The sequence below is a fragment of the Babylonia areolata genome, chromosome 3, assembly GCF_041734735.1.
Source record: "Babylonia areolata isolate BAREFJ2019XMU chromosome 3, ASM4173473v1, whole genome shotgun sequence".
In the NCBI taxonomy this organism is placed as follows: domain Eukaryota; kingdom Metazoa; phylum Mollusca; class Gastropoda; order Neogastropoda; family Buccinidae; genus Babylonia; species Babylonia areolata.
The window spans coordinates 36,031,225-36,058,833 of record NC_134878.1 but is presented as its reverse complement, the minus strand read 5'-3'; the positions used below and the strand labels follow the sequence as shown (position 1 = coordinate 36,058,833).

The following is a 27,609-nucleotide window of genomic DNA, read 5'->3' as shown; positions in this document are numbered from 1 at the left end:
GAAGGTTGTACATGAAGAGTTAAGGTTGTCTGTTTGGTGCAGGTGATTTTTGTGGTGGACAATGGAGCTGGAGCCATCTCCACCACCTTCACTCTGCCTGCTAAGAACACTCTGTGTGATGGGAAGTGGCACACCATTATAGGTAAGATGCAGTTTTTGCATATTGTCTTTTTCACTGCTTATTACTATACTGATGTATTCCATCATGCTCTCAGTATGATTATGTTTTTATTTTACAAAGATAGTCCTGTGGCAACAGTTTGTATGTGAGCTCCAAGCTCTAAATACTATAAAATTAAAAACGGGTCTCATTTGACTAAAGCAGTGTTTTACATGATGTTTTGGTTTTTCAGCCAACAAGAATAAGAATGTGGTGACGATTATGGTGGATGGAATGGAGTCCCCTGAGCCAGGTGTGGGCTCAGCCAAGGTGTCATCAGCCGACACTAACGACCCCCTATACATTGGAGGGGTGCCTGGTGAGTTGGGGTGCTGCAGTAATGTATATCGCCTGTTGATGGTCATATTGTTAGTTTTGTTTTATATTAGCTACCACCACCGTCAATTGGAAGGATAAATAGCCATTGGAATCAGTAGTGAAAGCAACTAAAGAAGTAGTTATCAGATTATCTGGATGAAAGCAGTTTAAGGTAAGAAGTAGTGATCAGTGTGTGTGTGTGTATGTGTGTGTGTGTTTCTGATGCAGTTTGTGGTATTTGAATTGCAAGACAGATTTCCTGTGTAAGAAACACAAATTCTGACTGCACATATGCTCAGAAGTAAAGTATGATTTAAGTGATGTTCATCCTTCGGATTCGAAGATGACCAAACCTTCAAAAATCAGATGAAAATCAGTGGCTGTGGGTCCAGCTGTGACTGATGAGGCCAATCCAGGCCCTAAAGGCTTATCCATATGTGGGACACAAGTGAGTGGGTGTTGTTATGGCAATGGATGCTGCTCAGGTCTTGTGCACAGCATGTTTTCGTTGCGTTTCGGTGATGCACCTGGCTTCAGCTGCACAGGTTCCTGTGGTGATCTTGCTGCGCCAAGCTGGACATTCCAGAGCATGTCTCCCACATGTTGATGTCGATGCCCACGTCTTTGAAGGACGCTTTGAGGCAGTCTTTGTAGTGTTTCTTCTGCCCTCCAGCTTAGCACTTGCCCTGACACAGTTCACCATACAACAGCTGCTTAGGCAGTTGACTGTCTGGCATTCTGACTACATGTCAGCCAACCTGGCATGGGCTTTCTACAGGAGGGTGTAGACACTGCAGAGGCCAGCTCATTCCAGGACTTCCATGTCGGGGACTTTGTCCTGCCACCTGATGTGGAGGGGTCTGCAGGGACAGCTCAGGTGAAAGCAGTTGAGCTGTTTGGCGTGTCTCCTGTATACAGTCCTGGTGTAAAGGATGGTGGTAGGACCACTGTACTGTAGACTTCAGCTCGGTGGAAGCTCTGAGTTCACTCCACTTACATTCTCATGTAGTCTCCAAAAGGCGGCACTGGCTGCGTGAGGGAGCATGCCGCCCAGGTAGGTGAAGTTGTCAACTGCCTGAAGGTTCTGCCCCTTCACTATGGTGCAGGCTGGTACATAACTTTGGTCTTTTTGGCGCTGATGGTGAGACCGAAGTTGTCTCAGTCATTTCACATCACGCTGCATCTTCTGCTCTGTGCTAGTGTTGAGTGGGCTGTCATCAGCAAACAAGAAGTCTCTAATGACAGTCTCTTTCACCTTTGTAACAGCCTGCAGGCACCTGAGGTTGAGCAGTCTCCTGTCAGTCCTGTACCTGACACAGAGTCCTTCTTCACAGTCACAGTAGGCATCTGTCAGCATGGCAGAGAATATCATACTGAACAGAATCAGGGCGAGAACGCAGCCTTGTTTGACGTTGTTTGTCACCGGGAAGGCCTCTGACCTGTCTCCATCATCATGAACTTTCACCATTTCACCAACTGTCGGATGATTGTTGCTGGGGCAGCCAAACTTCTCCATGATCTCCCACAAGCCTTCTCTACTTACCATATGGAAAGCCTTGGTCAGCCTCCCGAAACCTGGAGGGGGTCAGGCTGGTGTTCTCCTGACCCACTCCCGGGAGGGTCACTACCTTGTCGTGGTCGGGAGGCTTAGTGGCCAGTGATCGAGCGAGCTATGTCGGCGGGGGCATCAGTGCTTCTTGGGGTTTGGTGCTCTGATCCCAGGTCTTAATTGACAGCCTACATAGCCATCGTAGCTGTCAGGGCTGAATAAGTGGTGGTTTTGTACTGATGCCCCTGATAGGGCTTCCCATGCCGAACAGGTCGTGAGTGAGGCCCAAACTAAACGTGACCCACTGTCCCTTTCGCTGTTCTCTATTCTTCTTTTTACTGCCTCTTTTCTGTCCTCAGCTCCCCATCAAGCCTTCTTTTCCACATTCTTTTTTTCTCTGCGGCCTTCTTTAGGCCCGCCGTGTTTGCCGTGCGGCGCGACCTGTGATGGAGGGGAATGAGATCCTGGGGATTGAGAGAGCACGCTGCTCTCAACACATCCCTTTGGCTCGGACCTCTCCTAAGACAGGCGGCACACATTGGCCCATGTGTGTCAATCGGCTACCCCTTCGTGGGGCTGGGTCAAGACTGGCAGTTTAGTGGCTGACGAAGGTAACCCCCATAGTGCTCGGTTCTCTGTCCCCGGGAGCTGGGCATGATCGGGGGGGAACACGTTGGAGCTGGACTGTTGGTCGTATATCCCTCCCGAAACCTGGAAGGGGTCAAGCTGGTGTTCCCTTGACCCTGGCCCCTAAGTTGGACCCCATGGTGGGTGGGTAAGGGAGGGATGAATTCAATTTTTTTTCAACATGACTTCCAAAAAACTACACCCCCCTGGCTCGGGGAAAAAGAAGAAGACAGGGAACTGGGTCAAGACTGGCAGTTTAGTGGCTGACGGATGACTCGGACTCCGATTCGGAGGTCGTTGAGACCTCTGGATTTTGGCCATCGTGGCTGGTGATGGAGGGCGCTGATGACGACAAGCCGTTGTCGGCTCTCAGCCCCTTCGCTATCCAGAAGGGCTTTCAGTGTCTGGCAGGATCGCTGAAGTCCATCAAGAGGCTGAGGAGCGGAGCATTTTTAGTTCAGACGGAATCCAAAAGGCAGACACAGCTCCTTCTCAAGGCGACCACTTTCGTGGATAGGGCGGTGAAGGTTTCCCCTCACAAAGGCCTCAACTGCTCAAAGGGGGTCATCAGATGCCCGGAGTTGAAAGGTGTGTCTGAGGCCGAGATCAAGAGCGAGCTGTCCTCTCAGGGAGTGACCGAAGTGTACAGGGTGACGGTGAGGAAGGGGTCGGACAGAGTCCCGACCAACACTTTCTTCCTCACCTTCTGCTGCCCGGATGTCCCCAAGGACATTCAGGTCGGATACCTCATGGTCAGCGTAAGCTTGTATGTGCCGTCCCCCCTGAGATGCTTTAAATGTCAGAAATTCGGACACGTCAGGGACCGATGTAAGGAGGAAGAGGCGTGTGGCACCTGCTCGAAGGCGGCGCACCAGGGCGATTGCGTCAGTGCAGCCCGGTGCGCGAACTGCGGAGGTGGCCACCCGTCCTCATCGAAAGACTGCCCTGTCTGGAAAAAAGAGAAACAAATCCAGAAAGTCAAGACAGAAAAGAAAATTTCCTTCTTTGAGGCAAGGAAACAGGTGGAGGCCGCGTCGCCTAAGGTGTCGTATGCCTCTGTCGTCAGACCCAGGACGGTGGACGTCGCGGTCTAGACGACGTCCACAGGAACGCAGACGGACGACTTAACCGCCTCGTCAGAACCGTTGGCCTTGGGTGGAGACGCCGTGTCCACCCCTTCCCATCCTGTGCGGCAGTCCTCAGGGGCTGCTGGGCGGGAGCGGAAAACCTCGGGCGGAGGCACGTTGTCCTCCTCCCGCCCCACCCCACCCCCCGGCACCCCTCGCCCCGCCTCTCGTCTGCCTGGCCCTCGGGCTGGCGGAAGTGGCCGGAAGCCCCCCGTACCTCCAAGGCTCAAGGAGGGGAGGGTTGCAGCCTCGGCGGGATCGGGAGGGGCCGAGGTGGTGGATATTCCAACTCGGTCGGAATCCGAAAAATTTATTTCGAAAAACAAATACTCCATCCTGGCGGACCTTGAGCCACCGCAAGCACAGGAGCAGGGGGTAGCGATGGAATAGGTTGCTGCTTTATTATTTTAACCTTTTTTAATGGCAGTGATCCACTGGAACATCCGGGGGTTCCACGCCAATTTTCAGGAACTCCAGCTGCTTTGTTGTGCTTTGAAACCCTCAGTGCTGGCGCTGCAGGAGACTCTGCAAAGAGATGGCAAGGTTTTATCTCTCTCTGGTTTTAACTCCGTTTTTAAACCCGCTCAACCGAAGCAAGAGGGATTGACGGGAGGTGTCGCTCTTTTTATTCGCAAGTCCCTTTTATACAGTACAGTTCTTTTAAGCACCCCTTTACAGGCGGTGGCAGTCAGAGTCACGCTTGAGAAAACCATCACTGTCTGCTCTCTCTATCTTCCTCCTTCCGTCCGCGTTCTGAGGCAGGACCTCATGAACCTGGTCGACCAGCTCCCACGTCCGTTTTTACTGTTGGGCGACTTCAATGGACACTCCCCGCTCTGGGGAAGTGAGATGACATCAGCCCGAGGTCTTCTCTTGGAAAACCTTCTTTCAGACATGGACTTGTGCTGTCTTAACGACAAGTCTCCCACTTACCTGCATCTGTCCTCTGGAAAGCTCTCGTGTTTAGATCTGTCGGTCTGCGATCCATCGTTGGTCCTGGACTACGAGTGGAAAGTGCACGACGATCTGCACGGGAGTGACCACTTTCCTGTCGTCCTCCGCCCCACAGATGGAGAAGGTGACTCTCTGCCTGACCGCCTGTATTACGACAAAGCAGACTGGAGTTTTTTTACCACCAAGATAAGAGCGGAGCTGCAGGAAGAAACAGTATTGAAAAGCAAGGACCCTGCTGACGCTCTGACTCGGATCGTTTTAGATTGCGCCAAAGCAGCAGTCCCATCGTCTACCTCCAAGCCTCAGGTCCCTAGAACGCCCTGGTTCAACGCGGAATGTCGGGAGGCCCGCAAGTCTCGGAAGAGAGCGCAGCGACGTGTCTTTCGGAGACCGGAGACCGATAGCGTTCGAACCCATCAACACCTGAGGGCGAAAGCCAGGTATGTTTTTAAAAAGAGCCAGAGGAAGTCATGGAGAGATTTTTGCTCTTCCTTAACCTCCAACACACCCAAGAAGAAAGTGTGGAGGGTTTTAAAAAGAATTAAGGGCAAAAACGTATGCCCGACCTTTCACCATCTTAAACTCTCAGACGCTCTGGTCACAGAGAAGAAAGCAGTTGCCAATTTGCTTGCCTCCACAATAGAACAGAACTCGAGATCTGCTAACAAATCTGCTCGCTTTCTTAAAACCAAAAACCTGTCGGAAAAAACACCATGTAACTTCTTTTCCGACAACACAGAGAATTACAACCTCCCTTTCACAATGAACGAACTTAAATCTGCCCTTCAGACCTGTACGGATTCCTGTCCAGGAATGGACGAGGTCCATTATAAACTCCTAAAGCACCTTCCCCAAACCTGTCTGGACACCCTGCTTAAAGTTTATAACCACATCTGGGTCACAGGCTTTTTTCCACCCTCCTGGCGGAAAGCCCTCATAATCCCGCTGCCGAAACCGGGAAAAGACCCCTCGAACCCCTCCAACTACCGCCCAATTGCACTGACCAGCTGCGTCTGCAAACTGATGGAGAAGATGGTCAACGGTAGACTGATGTGGAAACTAGAGACCGACGGCCTTCTGGCGAAAGAACAGTGCGGTTTCCGCAAGCATCGCTCTACCGTTGACCATCTGGTTCGTCTGGAAACCACTGTCAGAAATGCATTTGTAAACAAACAACATGTGGTGGCCATATTTTTCGACTTGGAGAAAGCTTACGATACCACGTGGAAATTTGGTATTCTTTCCGACTTGCACAAGCTCGGCTTCCGAGGACACCTGCCTCAGTTCATCCACAATTTTTTTACAAGACAGACAATTCCAGGTGAGAGTCGGCACCACCCTGTCCGACATTCACGAGCAGGAGCTGGGTGTCCCGCAAGGGAGCATCCTGTCGCCGGCTCTTTTCAGCATCAAAATTAATGACATCGTTCAATCCGTTCAGAAAGGATCGGACAGCTCGCTGTTCGTGGATGATTTTGCCTTATATGCAACCGGCAGCACGTACGCCAGCATCCAGCGACGGCTTCAGCTCTGCGTCAACAAAATCCAGTGTTGGGCAGAGGAGAATGGCTTCACGTTTTCGTCCTCCAAAACTGAATGCATCCATTTTCATAATTTTCGCCAGTTCTATCCGGACCCTGAAATCCGTCTGGGAACATCCACCATCCCGGCGATCAAGGAAGCCAGATTTCTAGGGGTCGTCTTCAATCAGAAGCTGAACTTCCTCAGCCACATTAAACAGCTGAAAGTATCTTGCCAAAAAGCCCTTAACATCATCCGAGTTGTGGCACACACGAACTGGGGTGCTGATAAGAGAACTCTCTTGCACCTCTACAGAGCCCTGGTCCGGTCCAAACTGGATTATGGGAGTGTGGTATACGGCTCGGCCAGACCGTCCTATCTGAAACTGTTGGACCCTGTACACCACCAAGGGCTCCGTCTCAGCTTAGGTGCTTTCCGCACCACTCATGTGCACAGCCTGTACGCAGAGGCGGGGGAACCGCCTCTTTCCAACTGCAGACTGAAGCTGACCCTGAACTATTATCTTAAATTGTTCTCTGAACCTACAAACCCTGCTTACGACGCTGTATTCAACAACCCTTTCGATAAGAAATTTACAGACAACCCAAACTGCATACCTCCTCTCGGACTCCGCATTCAGCCGCACTTAGAAAAGGCCGATCTGGATGTCGGTGGCATCTCGGATTTCTCTAAGTTCCCTGACAGCCCTCCGTGGACCTTTACAACACCTGAGGTCCGATTCGATCTGGCCTCGTACCGTAAGGACACCACCAGTTCTCTGGCCTACAGAACCTACTTTTCGGAACTGTGCCACAAATTCCCCACTTTTCAAAGCATCTTCACTGACGGTTCCAAGTCGGAGGACGGAGTCGCCGCATCTGCGTTCTGTCCCGCCTTTCCTGACCGGCCCTCAACGGAACACATCCTGTCTGACAGCTCGGTGTACACCGCGGAACTGACCGCACTGGTTCTGGGGTTAAAAATGGTTCTCTCTTCGAAACAGAAGAGATTCATGATCTTTTCCGACTCCTTGTCAGCCCTGGAGGCGATCGCCTGCAGGAATATCACTCATCCCAAACTGCTGGAATTTTATTAAACTTTTACTCTCGCAACGAAGAAAGGATATGAGGTTGTGTTGGCCTGGGTTCCCGGACATGTTGGCATTCGTGGTAACGAAAGGGCGGACCTGCTGGCCAGGAACGCTGTAAAGAAAGAATTGTCCAGATCCTTCGTACCCTATACAGACATGAAGCGGAAGGTCAACACTTACGTTAAGGATCTTTGGCAAGAGGAGTGGAACACCCAGACGGACAACAAGCTCTTCCAGATCCGTCCGGACCTAAAAGAGACCCTCCCTTCGGGGGTGAAGAACAGAAAGGAGGAGTCTGTGCTGTGCAGACTGCGTACGGGGCACACTTTTTTTTACTCATTCTTACTTGTTGAAGGGGGAGGAGGCCCCTTGATGCATTCCCTGTGACGAGCCTCTCACCGTGAAACACGTGCTCCTTGACTGTTGGGATCTGCATGACGTTAGACGCAGACATTACACGGCGGTTTCTTTGAAGACTTTGTTTCGTGATGTCCCTCCGTGGGCGCTGATGGACTTCTTAAAAGAAGTGAACCTTTTTAACCAGATTTGAAGGTTTTAAACTATGGAAGTTTTTTTAACTTTGGAGTGGAAAGTTTGAAGTGTTGACTCGTTTTAATTGGTTGTTTTTTTATCCTTGTAGTAGTTATTGACGCGGCGATAGCCTTGAGATGGCCTTGGTGGTCGGCGAGGCTCTAAGCACCATAATTTCATTTCATTTCAGCCTTGGTCAGATCAACAAAGGTCATGAAGAGATCGCTGTGTTGCTCCTAGCATTTTTCCAAGAGTCGGTGCACAGCAAAAACCATGTCTGCAGTCCCACGTTCAGCACGGAAGCTGCACTACTTTCTGGTAGGAGACCTTGCTCAAGATGCTGGAGAAGGCAGTTGAGCAGGACACAGGCCAGAATCTTCCCAGCAATGGACAAGAGGGAGATGCCTTGGTGGTTGTCGTAAGATTGGCGGTTGCCTTTCCTCTTGTAGATGTGGATTTGCTGGCATCTTTCCGCTGTTGCGAGATCTGTCCCTCGTTCCACTTGGACTGGAAGAGTTCAATCAGCTTCTGCATCTCTACCAATGGCCTCGTAATTGATGTTGGCAAGACGGTTGAGGATGTTGTTGAAGTGCTCAGTCCACCACTCCAGAATCTGCTTCTTTTCTGCCAGCAGCTGCATCTGCATTGAGGAGGGGTGAGGAGCAAGAGGACTGGGGTCTGTATACAGCCTTAAGCGAATCATAAAAGCACTTTGTCATAGCTGTCTGTGTAGCCCTGGATTTCATCTGCCTTCTTGCTGAACTAGCTGTCCTGCATCTCGCTAAGTTTCTTCTGCACCTTTCTTTTTGCGTTAGCAAGGGCATCTTCCCTGGCTTGTGACGTGGGGTCGTTCTGATGCACTCTCAACAGTTGATTTTTTTCTGTTATCAGTGCCTCTATTTCATCATCATTCTCATCGAACCAGTCTTGGTTTCTTTAGATTGCTGATCTGAGATGTTAGAGGACAGTAGTGTAGAAAGCATCACTGAAGGCCATCCACTGTTCCTCCAGCCATGTTAGAGGACAGTAGTGTAGAAAGCGTCACTGAAGGCCATCCACTGTTCCTCCAGCCATGTTAGAGGACAGTAGTGTAGAAAGCGTCACTGAAGGCCATCCACTGTTCCTCCAGCCATGTTAGAGGACAGTAGTGTAGAAAGCGTCACTGAAGGCCATCCACTGTTCCTCCAGCCATGTTAGAGGACAGTAGTGTAGAAAGCGTCACTGAAGGCCATCCACTGTTCCTCAAGGCTGGTCCCATCTTCTGTGATGTGTCTGGCAGTCTGTCTTCAAGGTTGTCGGTGAATTCTTCTGCAACCTTGCTGCTTTTCAGCTTTGAGACATTCAGCCTCTTTGCAGTCTTCTGTCCTTGGGGTCTTCTCATGGGCAGAATGCAAAGCCTTAACTTAAACACAATGAGGCGGTGGTTGGTCCAGCAGTCGGCACCACACATGGCTGTCATCACTCTTGATGTCCAGCCTGTCCCTCTTCCTGGTGATGACTTTGTCTATAAGATGCCAGTGCCTCAAGTGAGGCTGCATCCATGACGTCTTCTTATGGGTTGGTAGGTGGGACAGGGTGTTGGTGATGACAAGGTCATGTGTGGCACATGTCTTGAGGAGCAGAAGGCCTTTGCTGTTACACTTGCCAGTGCCATGTCTTCCACTGATCCCTTCTCAGGTTTGGTAGTCTGTCCCTACTCTAGCATTGAAGTCCCTGAGAACAGTGAGCTTCTCTGACTGTGGGACTGCTGAAATGAGGGCATCGAGTTCCTCATAGAACTTGTCTTGGTCACGGTGGGGGCATAGGCACTAATTAGCGTTGAACTCGTCTTGTTTTAAAGTGGGAGCCGAAGTGTCATCAGGTGGTCTTTGATACCCTCTGCAAGCTTGGTGACTTTACAGGCGAGGTGAGGTGAGATAAATCCCACACCTGCTTCTCATTGTTCAGTGCTGCTGCGACCATTCCAGAAGAAAATGTATCCACCACCTTGTTCTGTAAGCTAGCCCTTGTCTGCTGGGTACATTTTGCTGAGAGCTGCTATATCCACATTGTAGAGAGCTAGCTCTTTGGTAACCAGTGCAGTTCTCTCGGGTCTGTCTGCCTTCATGTTATCCAGCCAAGTCCTCACGTTCCATGTGCGAAGGTTGAGCACCATCACTTCTTTTTTATTTGTCGACCACTATGAGGGATCCCCACCAGCGGCAGTAAGCTGGCCAGGGAGAAGTGAAGCAGGCTGTGTTTGAGCACCTTTTCTAGCCCGTCTTCACGGAGGTGAGCAGAGCAATCCTAAAGAGAGCTGCTCAGACACCCGGAGGGCTGCCAAACGCCACTGCTGCTTTGGTCCAGTAGAGTAGAGAGTGACCCTATCCCCTGGGCTGCCTGTGTAGGTTTTTGACGACAGTTTCCAGTGTGCCTGCACTTGCTGCTTCGCCACTCCCCCATTGCCACAGGACGTGAGGTGTTGTATGTTGCAGTTTGAAGTCATGACTTGCACTTGACTTGGATCCTGACAGCATGGGGAAAAGTAAAGTATTCCACCATTATCAATGGATTTCGTAAGGTTGGACTGTGTACTGCAACAGATGACAGTGCAAGCAACAAACAAGCAGCGACTTCCACCTTGCATTCATGTTCATCAAGTGAAAGCAAGGCTGAAGTCAGTGACAAGATGGCGGAGAAGCTGTGCTTATTCTCTTCAACTCGGACACTGAAGACGAAGATTTCAGTGGATTCAGTGAGCAGGACAACCTTGAATAAATGTGACTATCCCTAAATTATGGATCTTATTTTCGTTATTTCTTTTTTTGTGGCAGCAGTATTTTCAATTGCTTTTCTTTGTGTTGTTTCCGTTTGTGTTTATTTCATAACTGACAGTATTGACAGCTTTTCCATATTATCTGTATGTGTTCCGGTACCAGTAATAACTGCGGCTTATAAGCCAGTGCGGCTTATGTGTGTTTGAAGTTGTTGTGTTTTTTTTAATTTAGTGGGTGTGGCTTATATACCAGTGCGCTCAATAGGCGAACTTTACAGTACATGAACTGTTGTGTGTAAGTGTAAGAGCAAAGGATACAGACCTGAGTTGGAATGATGGTGTGTGACAGAAGCAATTTACAGTCTGCATCTCACTTTTTCCTTCCCAGATGCCAGTGCTAAAGGCATCCAGACCTCGGACAACTATGTTGGATGCATACGCAACCTACGACTGAACGACCAGCCTCAGGCTCTGTCCAGTGGTCAGGTGACTGGTGACATTCAGCTGGATTCCTGCCCTGTGAACTAGACACTGCCAATGTCACTTACACACCCTGTATATGACTTTCATACAAGGCTTGACTTTCAATAACAGCTACAGTGTTTATGATCACAATAACCCTCTGATGATTATGACTGCTCATAATCTCATGATGTATACATTGATGATTTTATAAGCAACTTTCAAAGTGTGATTTTGACTAATTTTATAGCTGTTGATTTTTAAATCAAATTAATTATGTAAAATTTTAAGATTACTGTTTGTGATCAGTTAAGTTGGTTCATTTTGTATACAGCATTTGATTTAGGTAGAAGTAAATGGAAGGAACTATTGCAAAAAAGGAAAAGAACCAAGAGAAAACTTGTAGAAAATGTTTTAAGGTTGGTGGTTATGTAGGTTTACTGATATTCGGGTGGGAATGTATGCATTTTTTTAATTCAGGGCAAAGAATCATCATTGCTCAATACTTTTACTCTTGATTTTTCCAAATGTTGTCTTGTCTTTTTGGCTAAAAGCATTTTGCTCAAGCCTGATGAGAAGTCATGAGAAGCATGAAGAATATATCAAGGTGATTGTGAAACATGTTGAAATGATCACAGATAGCAGAACCATAGGAATTGTGTTTGTTTCCTCCATTGCTGAGAAATGAGATTCAATGTTATAATGGTGATGAAACAGCACTAGCATGCTTTTTGTCCCCATTTTATAACATGTTACACTGTTTTATTTGCTGAGAAATATCACGCTTTTTGTACAATGGAACATGACTGCTGCAATGGCTTGTATGGTATTGATGATTATCTTCTTTTTGCCTGAAATGCAATTCATCATTACAAGTATCTCTCAGTCAAGACAGTCTTGTCAAAAATATTTATTTTGGAGCAAATAGTGAGATGAAATCTGTATCATATAATGTAGGACACACAGAGGAGAAAGCCCAGGTACTAAAAATATTATAATTATGGAACATTTTCATGGGTATACATCAGTGGAACCTATCACACAGTTTGTATTGGTTTTAAAACTTTTTTTTTAATGTCACCAAGCATGTTTTCAAAGTTGGAAAGAAAACACATTAAGTGGATTGTAAACTGTTGTCACAAGAAAAGTATTAAATATCTGGATGATTAGCTTCATCTGTGTTTTAACTTGTATGTCTGTTCTGTTACCATTATGTCTCTATTGAGATAATCACATGGAAGTAACCCTTTGTTCTATTTTTCCTTCTTCCATTTAATTTTTTTTTTTTAGTAATTAGTCATGATTTAACAGACAGCCATTATCTTCCGAGGATGATATTACTCAGCACATTTTAAAACAAAGTGTAAACCAATATCCATTTATGTATTCACTTATCATTTATTTGTTTACATCACTCATTTGGTTTACATATTAAATTTTGTTCACTTAGCCATTTATTTGTTATTTTTATTATCTTTGGCATTTTTATATTTGTTCTTTTTGTTATAATTCTGTTTGAGCAAGTTTGTTTTTTTTTTAATATGTGTTTTCATTATAATTGATGTTGTCAGTCTTTGTTTCATATTAGACTGTAAACAGTATTGCATATCTGAGACATCACAGACTTATGTATTCAGTGCTCTGAAATATTTCGGTTTTCTGACGCCCATTGTTAGAGCTATGTTCTAGGTGGATGTCAGTTTTAATCTCGTGCTTATTCTTGTCAGTTTGTTTCTCTTCCACCACTGAGCCATTCTGTCTTTAGAGTTTAAAAAATGACAGAAAAAAGACTGATTTTGCTGAACATATATACAAAATTCAGCAACGATCAGAAATGCTTTACTCTTTTTAATTCAGATCTGATAAGTGCAGTCTATTCTTATACACCATTGTATATTGACCACAAAGAATATAGAAACAAAGTTCTTTTCATCAACATAGTCTGAACATAGAATGCAATGGCATCTGTTTCTTTGCAGGAATTCAAAATATTTCTTCCAGTTCTAATAGCGAATTGTATTGATGTATTTTGTGTTCTAGAAGTTTCATTGTCCAAGCTCAGCTCCTTTGTAACAATGTGACATATTTTGTTGTTGATAAATAATGGAGTAGCTTTCCATGTCCTGCTGCAGGTATGGTTAACTTGTTACCCAGAAATATAAGAGAAAACATACTTTGTAGTTACACAGCTCAGTCTTCGCTGTTGCAGTAAATGTAGTTTTTAGTCATTCTTGGGTATGTACAAATTTGGTGATGTTCTCAGATATGTCCGCAATATGTCCAACAATATTCCTCTGCCAGCTGTTCCTCTCAGATCCAATTTTTTTAACCAGTGTTTGGTGTTCTGGAAATGTTGCTGCCATGAGAAAACTTTGCTTAAACCTCACTGAATAAGGGTGTTGAGTTACCAGATGTGATCTCATAAATCACTTTAAATTGTCACTAATTATTTACCAACAGAGTGACATAAATAAGCTTTCCCTTGAAGGACATGAATGCTTGTTGTGGTCAGCTGATATATACATTTTCTTCAAAAATGAGAACTACTAAAATTGTATAAAGAGGAAAGATCCAAGCCAGAAATGAAAAGTGGTGCCAAAAGAACATATCCATCTGTAGCTATTCATCCTAATAATAATATCTCAAACTGAAAAGGAAGGTCCATGTCATATGAAAGATAATCAAAATGGTTCTATATAATTAAAAAAATAATAATAATAACACACAAAAATCCCTCCAGGCCCAAAAAGGTTAGCTTATTTGGCTGTAGATACCCATTTTAGGCAATTAACTCAAAGAAAGAACATTAAATTTTAACTGATGATACTGAGGGGAAAAAAATCTGGCCACTTCACAGGCAAGAACATTTCCAGACACCTCCAAAAATGATTTCTTTTACCACCAAAAAAAATGTTAATCACCCCAGAAATAAGATGGTTCAGGCATCTCCTCAGACATTTGCACACATCAGCAGTTAATGTGGATTTACTGTGCATTGAATCCTGTCATTCTTATTGAAAGTGAACAAACTTACGTTTCTCATGGTTTTGTTCACTCTCAGTCACAGTTACCAACATATATGTTCACGACTTGTGAAACTGCATTAGCATTATAAACTGTGCATTTTGTGCAATTTTCATCATTGCATGATACTTCCCTTAGAAAGTTTATTCAAACTACACAAAGTAAAAATGCTTGTGAAGATAATTTTCCAACATATTTCCAACAAAAGCAGGTATGAAAACTCAACTCCAATTTCCTTGTAATTCAGGGATAGCAACCATTTACTGCAGAAAAGAACTGATAGTTCACAAAGGAAAAAAAAACAAACTGCTGTTGCATGCATACTGAAGTCCTGGTGATTCCTTCATTGTCATATTTCTGACACTGCCTCTCCTTTCCCCCTTGTTTTCATGTTTTTGTACACTGTTGAGCATCATATCCTAAGTTAACTTCAGTAGACTATGGCTTTACACAATTTTCTGCGACCTTGAAAGTAACATATATTGGTAGCTGGATGTACATAAGACAGCTCCTGCTCCCTCTGTCAGTGCCTCACCCCCACTCTCACTCACATAAACACTTTTTAAAATTATCAATGTTAGTACCACAATGGAAGTCATGACTGTTTATGGCCCGTATTTAACCCCTAGGCTGCCTATATGACGAGATAACTCGTCATCACAAGCATGTACGCTTCGCTGCCACAATGACGAGATATTGTCATCGAAATATTCTGACTATTCCCTGGTTTGCATTCAGTTCATTGACAAAAATGCTGGTCGCTTTAGCTTGGGGAATCTTTCTAGATTCTATTCATAGCTAGAAACCCCATATACGTCATGAGGCAGTCCATTATTTGAACGTTTTGGTTGGGTTACTGTCAAAGTGTTTTGCCTGGCTCCCTTCCTCACTCGCTCAACAAAATGTTGGACTGATGCCATGCTCAAGATATGCGATTGTGGCAAACTAAATCAACCAAGATTGCTTTCTTTAGCTGATGCTCAGAAAGAATCGAAGTGTAAATTCGAAGGAGAAGACAGTGATGAACATTTATAGGACGATTTGATAGAAAATAAAGGGAGCAATCAAGAGAGTGGCCAAGATACGGCTATCAGTGAGTGATGCCAGCTGCACAGCTTTAGCAGACGACACAAACTAACCAAATTATTAGCAGGACACAGTGTGAGCGATTTTCTTGGCACTCAGCCAATGCGGTCTGATGAGAACTGGATAAAGTGATCATGTGAGAGAGGTGAAGAGGAAGGAGTGGAGACTGAGGGGGCGTGGCCTCACATCCACATTACCACTTGGAGAAGTCACAATGCATTGTCTATCTCTTTTTTATTATTTTTTTATTATGGTTGTTCAAGTATGATTTTGTGTGTGCAGATATCCATTTGTCCAGAAAATATATTTTAGTGCAAATCACCTGACTGATGTTTGTAATGAACAAGTTGAAAATGTGACAAAAAACAAAACACTCATTTCAAAACAACAGCATGTCACTAAAAATATATAAAATGGGACAACATTATGTGTATTGTGTTCTTTATTCATTTACCTTTCGGAAAATATATACTTTTATGGGTCTTTCTCAAATAACAAATAGCACAGAATTTTTTGGAAAATTTATACCCGTTTTTTGTGAAAAAACCCTGGCAAATATATTTCACTTAAATCTTATTTTCCTGGCAGCGAAAGGGTTAAGAAAGATATGATTTTTTTTTCCTGCAGTGCCCTGAAGGCTCTATATACAGCATTCATGTGTGTGTATATTTTAGATGCTCGGGAGGGGCAGGGGGTATTACAAGCTCCAACATCATCACTGTGCCGGTGCAGTTTGTTCTTATATTTATTAAGGAAAATGTTTAATACAGTTTTATAGTTTTTGAGATCACTTTGGTGGACAGTGTACTAAAATGTTGAAACAAGATTGACTTGCGTCTTTGAATACTTGTGTACTAGTATGATGGATGAAAGTGCTTCTTTACAGTTGTGAGGTGTGATTGTGTTTGTTCACAGTTATGATGGGTGAGAGTTATTCTTTACAGTTGTGAGGTGTGTGTGTGGGATTACACCTGTGAGATGTGCATATTTTGTGTAAAGTAGAACATAAATTCAAACATATGGATCAAAACATGTATGACAGTTGAATCAAGTCCATAAGCTTATTGTGGTTAAAAAGCACACTCCACCTTGAGAAAACAACACAAATTCACAAATAACATATTGTATGGATAAAAGAAAATTTCCAAGAATATTGAATAAAAGAAGTAAATAATGGGTAAGTAAAAACCATTTTTGGTTCTATTAATACTAACTGCAGCATTTAAGATCTGCAGTTAAGTCATTCTTTCACACAAAAAAAACGGACAAAAAGAAGAAATGATGACAGTCAACTTTGTGTTGCCATGCCTGATGCTCAGGACAGTTGTTCAGGAACAGGATTTCTGGATACAAATTCCTGTCTCTTGAAATGTGTGTTGGCATAAATGCCGCTCTCATCTTGCCAGGTGTTGCGTCCTGGCCGCCTGTAGTCAGCTGTGTCAGTGAATTGTGAGTGGCATTTGCGGTAAGCTGCTGACTTGTCCTCAAATTCAGGTGGCTGTTCCTGTGAACAGACATTTCATTACACACACTGCACATGGACCCACTGATGCAGGCTCAGGCAGGGGTCCGATTCTTGTCCTGTGCAAAATATTACTCTGCCAGAGTCTGCATCAGTGGATCACATTAATATGTTTTTACAAGTGCTACCCTCCAATGTTTATGATGCCAACCTCTGCACTTTTCCCTTTCACACATACATTTAGGCACCTTTCAATTATACACTATGGCACACAAGCACACATTCTCACACCTGCCCACTCTTGCTCAAATACACTGTGCCTGCAAGAATGCAAACAAATGGAGTACTGGTACAGGTTTTTCTAAGAATGTATGTGTGTTTGTGTATGATGTGCTAATGCTGGTTTGTGTGATGACAATAGTGTTTTTGATATGCCAATGTTGGTACATCAATTTTAATATTAACTGAACCTTAACAAGGCTACACACACACACACACACACACACAGAGTCAATGAACAATAAATAAAACAAAGGTGTGTGTGCATATGCGTGTGCATGTGTTTGTGTGTTGATGTGCTCATGCTGGTGAGTGTGTTTGTTGATGATGCACTCATATTGATGTGATTGTTACACTCCTCGTCATTTTCACATGACAGAGATGTCAGAGACTCACAGGTGCTGGTTCATAAGGAAACGGAGGCTTGAAATCAGCATTGTGTGTGGTTTCCAGGTAGAACTTATTGTATTCAGGGTGGTGGTGTGGAAGCACAGACCCATAGCCTCCTTTTGGGTCCCCGGTGTCCCTGTATAAAGTGCCATGCTGTGCAGTTAAGAAAGGGAACACAGATTGTGGCTGGAATTAAATCCCAGTCCACCAATATCTTTCTGACAAATGAATGAGAAAATTTTGACATTGTTGCTTACTGTTCAGCAGACTGCACAGGGCCATACCAGTACTGCCCAACAATTCAGCTCCATTAAACACAAAACTGTCACTTCTGTAAAGAAAACCACAGTTCATGACTTATTTAATCATTAAGCTCCTTAATCTCTTGAATGTTGATACCTGGTGAAAAGAGATTGGCAAGGCATGACTTTTAAGTGCAGTTGCTATATTTTGCACACTCTTAAGTGTTGATTTTGCTGAACAAAAGTAATGCCGTCCTAAAAGGAAAAAGTCCATATAAATAATGCTGACTGACACCCAAACCTTTAAGCTCAGCCAGTCTCAAGTGACAGCCCTTTAGTGACAAGCATACATGTCAGCAGCAGTCAAAGGGTTAAGGCAAATAAGACAAGGCAGTGCTGAGGATGTCATCCCTTCTGATTATCATCCCCAGATTACAAACAATTCTGTTTTTTAAAGAATCAGAAATACTTAAGAGCTGCACAAAAATTATAGAAAAGGCAATGTCAGCAAATATCACTGCAGAATGAACAGCTAGACTAGGCATGGGAAGGCTGAAAATAAGGAAGAATAAAGGCAGAAACAAAGAGAGCAATAGAAAGCTGAAAATGTCTTGCACAGATTTTCCAAAAGCAGGGGGGACACTTTTTATACAGAAAGACCCCTGGCATCCCAGCAAAATCCTGTAGCAAAAACGTAGTTCTTGTTCAATGAAGCAGTGTCAAATTGCTTGGTCAAGACAGAATTTCTTTCATGATACTAAAATATTGATTGCAAATACTCTTTTCATCACACACACACACACATATTTGTGTGTGTATGTGTGTGTATAAGGATGAAGATTGTTTTTTCGCTGATATTTACAATGAAAGGACACACACACACACACTTTTTTTTTCTTTCTTTCTTTTCTTTTTTTTTTCTTTTCTTTTCTTTTTTTTTTTTTTTTTTTTTTCTTAACAAATCTCTGCATACCTGTCAACATGGATGTGTTGGATGGTGTCCATGGTGACCATCGGTTTCTGGCTGTCCTGCTCACTGTACAAGGGCTTCAGAAAAACCTGCTTGGACTGCTGCTGGTAGGTCGTCTCTGGCAATGACTGCAATATAGTCACTGATTGTTGTTCAATACGCTTCCTCCTTTACTCTTAGTCCCTACAAACACTGATTCATCAAAGCTTGTGACACTTCATAAATACTCCTCATACACACACACATGCAAGAATGCATGCACACACACACACACACACACACACATGTACAGAGAAAATTTATCATTTCTATCTCCTGAAATCATGGACCGAACAGCCTGGTTGCATGTAAGTCAGTTTTGAAATATGCTGTCTGCTTTCTGTATGTCATCTTGTGAAAAAATACTAAGTGTTTCAGGATAAGAGCTAATGCCCATTATGCTGAAAGTTTAAATCCTGTTTTTATGCCTGATTTTGTCATTGCCACAACCTTGGAAATAGGTTATGTGGTATTCTGCTCTCTTCTCTCAAAAATGTGATGAGCATTGAATCCTTAAAAAATAAATAAATAAATAAATAAATAAAATAATAATAATAATGATCGCAATAACAACAATAATAATTTGATTTATAAAGGACCTTTCCACGTAATACATGCTCAATTGTGCTGTACAATGTATAAACCAGTGTTTAAAACATGCATTTAAAAATTAAAAACGTGCATGCATAACCCTTTACAGGCAGCCAACCTAACACTCGGGCACAAATTCATGTTATCACACACACACACACACACACACACACACACACATCTATGCACACTCTTCATACTTATCACATGAAAATAACTAAAGAATGTAATATCATATCACAATACTAAAAAAAAAAAAAAAAAAAAAAAAGACAATACATACAACAACTCCTGATATCACAATACATAAAAACTAAATCACAATACTGAAAATCCACTTCCAGCTCAAAACACCAGTCACATACATCACAATACAATAAAATTCTCCATTTTAAAGTACAAAATTTAAAAGCAGTCACACAACACATCATCATACACAGAAAAAAGAAATGAGCACTCCTCTGTATGCATCATGCTAGGTGAAGCAAAGTGTGTCTTTAAATTTTTTTAAAGTTGAAAAACACAGTATTTTTCAGAAGGAAAGAGGTAGGGAGTTCCCGTCAGTGGGGTCAAAGACAGAGAAAGATTTTTAGCCAAAGGTTGAAAGGGAGAACCAAGGAATTGTCGGCAGAGAGGTGTCAACTGAGCGCAGCGACCTAGAAGGATGCTATAGATGGAGAAGATCTGAAAGTTAAGTGACATGCTGTTGTGAAGCAGAGACAAGCTACTTTGTACTGAATTCTTGCTTTAAGTTTAAAAGGATGCCAGTGAAGTGTTTTGAGCAGTGATGTTGCACTCTTATGCCTGGGTTTATGGAGAATGAGTCAGGCTGTATGATTCCGAATCCTTGTTCTTTTCATTATTACATTATCCTCATGTAAAAATCTGATTGCTGAGGAAGAAAAAAATTCTATAATACACTTCAAGTTTGCAAATGTTGGTATTGAGCATTTTCACTTAGCTTGTGTGTACACATTCGCATGTGCACGAACACACAAAGATACACATTCACCACACACAAATACACACATTCTCTCTCTCTCTCTCAAGCCCAGAGTATATAGTACAGTACTGTGTTGAGATTTGGGGTTTGGAAAATGGATATGAGATAGAAAAACTATATTTGTTTGCTATAAAAAGTTTTTGCAGGTTGACAGAATGCCAAATGACTTGGTTTATGGTGAACTTGGTAGTATCTGATTTAATTCATATGTAAAATGCATCAGGTATTGGTTAAAACTGGTTGAAATGTATGAATGCAGATTTGCTGTTGATGAAGCTTATAAAATGTTATTTGATTTAGATGCCAGGGGAAGTGTAACATGGGTAACCAGCATCCGAAAATGTTCATGCAGTGTATGGTGGCTTAATCAAGGGGTTGGATGTGTTCATGATTTTTGTTGTTGTTGTTGTTGTTGTTGTTGTTGTTGCTGCCCTATCATCTGCACCGTTTCAGTGGCATTACTCCCACACCAGTCATTTAGATTTACCCATACACGGCCACACCCGGGTTCGTCCATCACAGTTCCAGCATCAGCAGTCCACAGTGAACCATCGATGTTAGGTCGCCAGGAGGCCACACACCAAAGAGACCCTGCACTGCTGCTGAGTCACTTCGGTGGTGTTCAGTGGTGCCTGTTCTGATTTAACATACTTAGGACACCACCTACTAAGCCCCCAACCAATGACAATAATGGCTTAGTCATGGAACCAGACTGAGTGAACAATCCTCCCAGAGTGGAGACAGCCACCACGTCCCTCAAACAACAGCCCCCCATGAATCTGCCGACACTGAAGACATTGAGTGGACTCACCCCAAGCACAGAAGTGTAGGGGCATTGAAAATGAGGTCACCATGAGAGCAAGGCATGAAAGGCCAGAGACTATGGGACTGTTTTGTTTATACTGATGATGATGATGAAGGAGGAGGAGGACGATGATGACGATGTTGCTATGGAGGTCCATTTTGGTTTGGGACTGTGTGACAATGCTGTACTCTACGCTTCCTGTCATAATGATATCCCGGCATTAACCAGGCCAGAGACACTTGCAGTGTTGGTCATGTAATTAGAGTAACACACCCAAAGACGCATCCTTGAAGTGGATGACACTCGACTGTGTGGTCCCAGTCTCCCCATTTAAGCCCACAGCACACTCAACTCTGGGTAGGAGCCAGCCACAGGCCGAAAAACCCATCTCCACTGGGATTTGAACCCACGTCCTCCCAGCCGTCAGTCCGTGACACTAACCACTTCGCCATGGCAGCTGGTGTGTGTTCATGATTTTCTTGTTTGTTTAAACAGCGTATGATTGACTGTAAATGGCAGGAGTGGAACTACCATGTACAAAATAGTGAAAGATTTTATTTGTTCAGGCCATGTAAAATGAATTTAAACAGAACCATATTTAGTAATGAATATTAACCGAGTCATTAGATGTTCTTTAACAAGGTTTCTTTTTAGAGTACCTGATATCAATGTGCACAGTAAAAGATACAAGACCAGCACTGAAAACAATATGGTATGTCTATTATGTAGATCTGCAAAAGAAGATGAAGTCCATTTGTATTATGATGTCCTGTATTAGATGAAACAAGAGATATATTCCATTGAGATACTGTAGAAGACCAAGTAATTTTCTGTCTTCTACAAATGATAACATTATTTCAAATCTTGCCATATTCAATTACAAGTCATTAAAAAGATGTAGTTTCATGATTGGTTAAACAGAACACAGTTTTGTTTGTGTATGCGTGCAGTAAAATTATATTGTTAGGTACATTTATTCACACAAAACATGTAATCACCCCTTCAAATGGGGCCATGGCCTTCTTGAATAAACTATAGTTCCCTCTCTCTCTCTCTCAATCACTCACTCACTCCCCTCCCCTCAACCACCCCCTCCCCCTCCACACACACATACACAGAGGTTTACCAGCTTTTGTCATCCAATGATCTAGACAGATTAAGAATGGATCTACATCAGTGGGGAAGAAGACAAGCATAAGCATGGAGTAGGCTTCTTAGAACACAAGAATGTTGTGGGCACAGTCCTGGGATGCCGACCCATTTCAAGCAGACTAATTGCCATCCGCCTGAAAGCAACTCCTTTCAACATGAAAAAAAGAATATCATCGTCACTCAGTGGGACTAAAATGCAAAAATAGGAGAGGATGCCCATACCAACATGAAGAACACTTGTAGGCAGTTTTTCAACATCAAAACCAATGAGAGAGGTTCATGACTCCTGGAATTTACCAGCAGCAACAACTTAGTACTTGCAAACACTTTTGACTCTCACAAAGCATCACGACGAATGACCTTGCACAGTCCCAGAGGTGAACATCTCAATCAGATAGACTTCATTCTAGTCCAAAAACGTTTCAGATCTAGTGTAAATGTCACCCAGACTAGAACTTTACCAGGAGCAGATGTTGGCAGTGACCATGACTTGGACATGATGTCCTTTCGCCTTCGTCTCAGGAAGGTGTGTAAGTCAAAATTAACGAGACTCAAGTTTGACCTTGACAAGCTGAAATACCCTGAGGTGACAAAAGCTTTTAAGGCAACCACAGGAGGAACATCTGCACTACTTCTCATCCTCGGTGCAGAAGAGGTAGATGTGAACACCATGATGTCTGCCTTCAGAACAGCATTGACAGAAGTGGTCATTGACATCCTCGGCAAGCAACGACCCAAGAAGAAGCCATGGGTCACTGATGAGCTGCTAGAACTTTGCAACAAGAAACGTGAACTGAAGAAAAAGAAAAAGGAACCCGAAGGAGCAGCAAAGTACAGGAAAATTAACAAAGCCATTGAGAAAGGCATGAGGATTACCAAACAAGTCTGGATTGAAGAGAGATGCCAGGAAATAGAGACTGACCTGAACAAAAGCAACAGCAAGAGGGTGTACCAGACAGTAAAACTAAAACAACTTACAACTGTCAAAGAATCCAAGGTCTCCACTAATCAAAGCAAGGATGGAAAATGTCTCAATGTCTCTTATTTATCACACTCCCAAAGAATGGAAACTCCTATTGTGCCAAAACTGCCATACAATAAGCCTTATCAGCCACCCTAGCAAGGTACTACTGAAAGTCATCTTGAACAGACTGAAAGCAAAAGCTGAAGAAATCATCTCTGAATACCAAGCAGGCTTCTGAACTGGACACAGCACCACAGAACAGATTTTCAATCTGAGAATAATATGCAAGAAATATCTTCAACACCAGCAACCTCTATACCATGTCTTCATAGATTTCTGGAAAGCATTTGATACAGTGTGGCATGAGGCTTTTTGGGCGACTATGAGAAAATATAACACCAGCACCAACATCAATTATCATCCAAGTTATTCAACAACTATACGACAAGGCAACCACTGCAGTCCTCCACAACGGATCCAATGGAAACTTGTTCAGGACAACAGTTGGGAGTCAGATAGGGTTGTCTTTTATCCCTAAACTGTTCAACATATTCCTGGAATATATCATGTCAGATGCACTGAAAGACCATGAGGGCACCATCACCATTGGAGGCAGAACTGTTACAAATCTTTGGTTCACCAGTTACATTGATGCTTGGCAGGAAATGATACTGAACTCTCCAACCTGGTAGAAAGACTTGACATTACCTCCAAGACATACGGAATGGAAATCAGTGCAACAAAGACAAAGACCATGATGAATAACACCAACGGCATTAGCAGTGATACCCAAGTCAACGGGCAGTCTTTAGAATCTATATCTAGGTTCAAATACCTGGGTGCAACTGTCACAGATGAAGGCTCCAAACCAAATGTCATGTCCAGGATAGTGCAGACTACAGCAGCGCTCACTCGACTGAAGCCCAATTGCAGAGACAAAAACATCAGATCAAAAGCGAAACTTACACGCTCACTGGTTCAATCAATGTTTCACTATGTTTGCAAAATGTGGACTCTCACTGCCAACCTCCAGAAGTAGATCCAAGCCATGGAAATGAAATGCTTCCAAAAGCTACAAGACATCTCCTACACTAAGCATGTTACGAACACTGAGGTCGGACAGAAGATCACCCAAGCCATTGGACCCCAAAAAGACCTTCTAACCATCATCATGAGGAGGAAGCTCAAATGGTACTGACATGTCATAAGATCTGACAGGCTCTCAAAGACCATTCTGCAGGGCACAGTACCAAGGCAGTAGTAAGCGAGGGAGGCAAAAGAAAATGTGTCAGGGCAACATCAAAGAATGGACAGACCTGAATTTCCAAGATTTACATAGGGCTGCAAGAGACCGGAACCGATGAGAGAACTGGTCTGGAAATTATCTATGGTGCCCTAACGACCCTCCACTGGGTTATGGCTTAGGTGAAGGTGACTAATGGAACTGGCAAATACAGTAGTCTGCTTTCACAGATTGGTCCTTCAAAATCTTTTGAACTCAATTTTGTAATTATTTTGCAACATTCAAGTGTGTTTGCTTTTTTTTCTTGCTTTTTTTCTTGCTTTTTTTTTTCAATTTGTAGAAATATGTGTAAAAGAGGGGGAATTTTGTGCATTAAATTAGTAAAGAGGTGAAAATATGAGAGAGAGACAGACAGACAGAGACAGAGAGAGGCAATGTTTATTTACCCCATCAGTAACATTTCCAACACGGTTATAAGTAGCCTTTGTCAGATCTCGGACAGCATCCTTGCTCAAATCATAGTCTTTGGGCTCTGATTCTTGTGCCTGATGCCTGCGAAAATGGGTTAAACATAGCTGTAGGAACACATTAAACCAAGGTAAGTCTCACCATAATCCTCATGTAATTTATACAAACTTTAGTCTAAATATTTCATCGCTGCTAAACAGATGGAGAAGCAAAAGTTTCTTCTAAACATTTGTATTTGCATTTGTATTTTCTTTTTTATCACAACAGATTTCTCTCTGTGAAATTCGGGCTGCTCTCCCCAGGAAGAGCGTGTCAATATACTACAGCGCCACCCTTTTTTTTTTTTTTTTTGTATTTTTTCCTGCGTGCAGTTTTATTTGTTTTTCCTATCGAAGTGGATTTTTCTACAGAATTTTGCCAGGAACAACCCTTTTGTTGCCGTGGGTTCTTTTACGTGCGCTAAGTGAATGCTGCACACAGGGCTTCAGTTTATCGTCTCATCCGAATGACTAGCATCCCGACCACCGACTCAAGGTCTAGTGGAGGGGGAGAAAATATCGACGGCTGAGCCACGATTCGAACCAGCGCGCTCAGATTCTCTCACTTCCTAGGCGGACGCGTTACCTCTAGGCCATCACTCCACTTTATACAAGGCTATACATTTCCGAACACTCCTATACCCATGTGCACAAACATATATAGGTGAGTACAGTGAATTCATTATTCGGATAAAAATGAATGAAACATGCCTTATTTAGAGTTATTTAATGTACCATCAAACCACAATGTGGTTTTCAGTTTCAGTTATAGTTTCTCAAAGGTGTCACTGTGTTTTTACAAATCCATATATACCACACCACAACTGCTAAACAGATGCCTGACCAGCAGCATAGCCCAACGCCCTTAGTCAAGCCCTGAGTGCACGGACATATATATTTAATTTGTGTATCTATCAGAGTGGATTTCTTCTGCAGAATTTTGCCAGAGGACAACACTTCTGTTGCCATGAGTTTATTCTACAATGTGCCAAGTTTGTGCTGCACATAGGACCTTGGTTCATTGTCTCATCCAAATGACTAGATGCTTCGTCTGATTTTCCAGTCAAACTTGGGAAAAAGGGTGAGAGCGAGATTCTAACCCAGATCCTCATGGATACTGTATTGGCAAATAAGCATCTTAGCCATTCTGCCACTTTAAAATGTGGTAAAGTAGTTAACATAACAAACTGATGACAATGGGGTTTCAGGTTCCATTAGAGACCCATCAGAGACATAATTATTGTCTGTGTTTACAGACCTAGATGCCTCCTACCCAGATCTGATTGCAATGTGCTCAGATGGGAAGACTGGGCACACAGCCAGATAATTAACTTTATGGATGCATCTTTAAGAATGCCAGTCACATTTCTTCATCAAAGCTCCCATATATCTGATGGATACCTAGTACCTTTATAAAAAAGAAAAAGAAAAAAAAGAAAAAAGAGGAAGCACAAATAACAGCCCAGCCTCATACTTTCAAAAACCTAAATAGATCAAGAAAGCAGCAGTATTCATCATCCTCATCCATGATCATAAAATAAATAATTACCCTTTATTCTGTGGCCATTTATACAATGATCTCATGGTCATACAGTGCTGGGCAATGTTTGGTTGTTATGAGGCCCCACACCAGAGGAGACCCAGAACTGCTGCTGAGTCACTTTGAGGACATTAAACTGATTTGATTGATTGATTAAGAAACCTTAAGAATGTAACCAGTCTAAAAAAATGTATTTAAATGTATTTTAGTTCATTTTTTGTGGACTGTTAAAATGTGTTAAAAAATAATATACAGATGCCTATGGAACCTTTTAATCAATTACTGGAAACCTATACCAAGAACAGACGCAGCATTTGTCCGAGGCCGGAAGTGTCTTAAGGTCACGGCCTTGGTTTGTTTGTCAGGTAATTTAAGTTACTAGGAGACTTAATGCTCTGCCTTGCAGCTGCAACAACAGCCTGGCAACCTTGCCAGTTCAGTGTCTCTGATCACGGGGCAATTATTATTATTATCATTATTGTTATTATTCATTTTCCTCTTCTGATTTTGTTAATCTGACTGATTTGGGGTCATTCCCCATGATAAGGTGAAAATGATATGCATCACCAGTTTTGTTTTGTTCAAGAAAAAATAGATTAATCGTAAAGTCCATTGCTACATTTCCTAGTGTTATTTTGTGAAAAAGACAAAATGCTGACAGGACCTACACTGTGAAATCACTCCACATATTCATCCCATCCACCCAAAACTCACAACCTACTTTCACATGTAAAACATACACTTCCAGCCATATATTCCTACACTCAGTCACATACATTTCACCACTTACACACAGAAAGAAGTGGTTACAAGAAGAAAATTGGAATAAAGCGGATTTTGAAATAACTGAAAACATAAAGAATCAGAGCTAATTCTTTCAAAACTAAAGTTTATAAAAAATGTTCTCTGTTTGATCCAAGTAAAAGCAGCAAATAAATCGGCTTGATCAGTTGATACTCAAATTTGATGAAGAAACAAGTAAATTTGAAACAAGAAAAGAAAATTCTCACCAATTAGAATTCAAGATGGCACGAGAGTAGTTCATATGATCTGAACGAAGAAACAGAGAGCCTTTCCGCTCCACAATGTCTGGAATATCGTAACTCATGCTGAGATGTTGATTGCTTTGGGAGCAGACAACACTCAAGACGAGTCACCAACCTGACACCATCCACATTGACAGCGGAAGTAGTCGATTTACGTCGTCATCTGTGTTCGT

The 27,609-nt window shown here is 43.1% G+C and overlaps 2 protein-coding genes across 2 annotated transcripts; one reads left to right on the top strand and one right to left on the bottom strand.

Moving 5' to 3' along the window:
* LOC143279968 (laminin subunit alpha-like) lies at positions 1-16,030 on the top strand. Its single transcript, XM_076584356.1, has 3 exons — positions 1-142; positions 354-479; positions 11,021-16,030. The coding sequence occupies exons 2-3, from the start codon at positions 383-385 to the stop codon at positions 11,158-11,160; spliced, it is 237 nt and encodes a 78-aa protein (XP_076440471.1). The 5' UTR covers positions 1-142; positions 354-382; the 3' UTR covers positions 11,161-16,030.
* On the bottom strand, positions 11,537-27,586 carry LOC143279967 (cilia- and flagella-associated protein 95-like). The gene is made up of 5 exons (XM_076584355.1): positions 27,401-27,586; positions 24,791-24,896; positions 18,551-18,675; positions 17,342-17,471; positions 11,537-16,708 (listed from the first exon to the last, which is right to left on the bottom strand). Exons 1-5 carry the CDS (start codon positions 27,496-27,498, stop codon positions 16,520-16,522), a joined length of 648 nt encoding a protein of 215 aa, XP_076440470.1. The 5' UTR covers positions 27,499-27,586; the 3' UTR covers positions 11,537-16,519.
* Between the last annotated feature and the right edge of the window lie 23 nt (positions 27,587-27,609).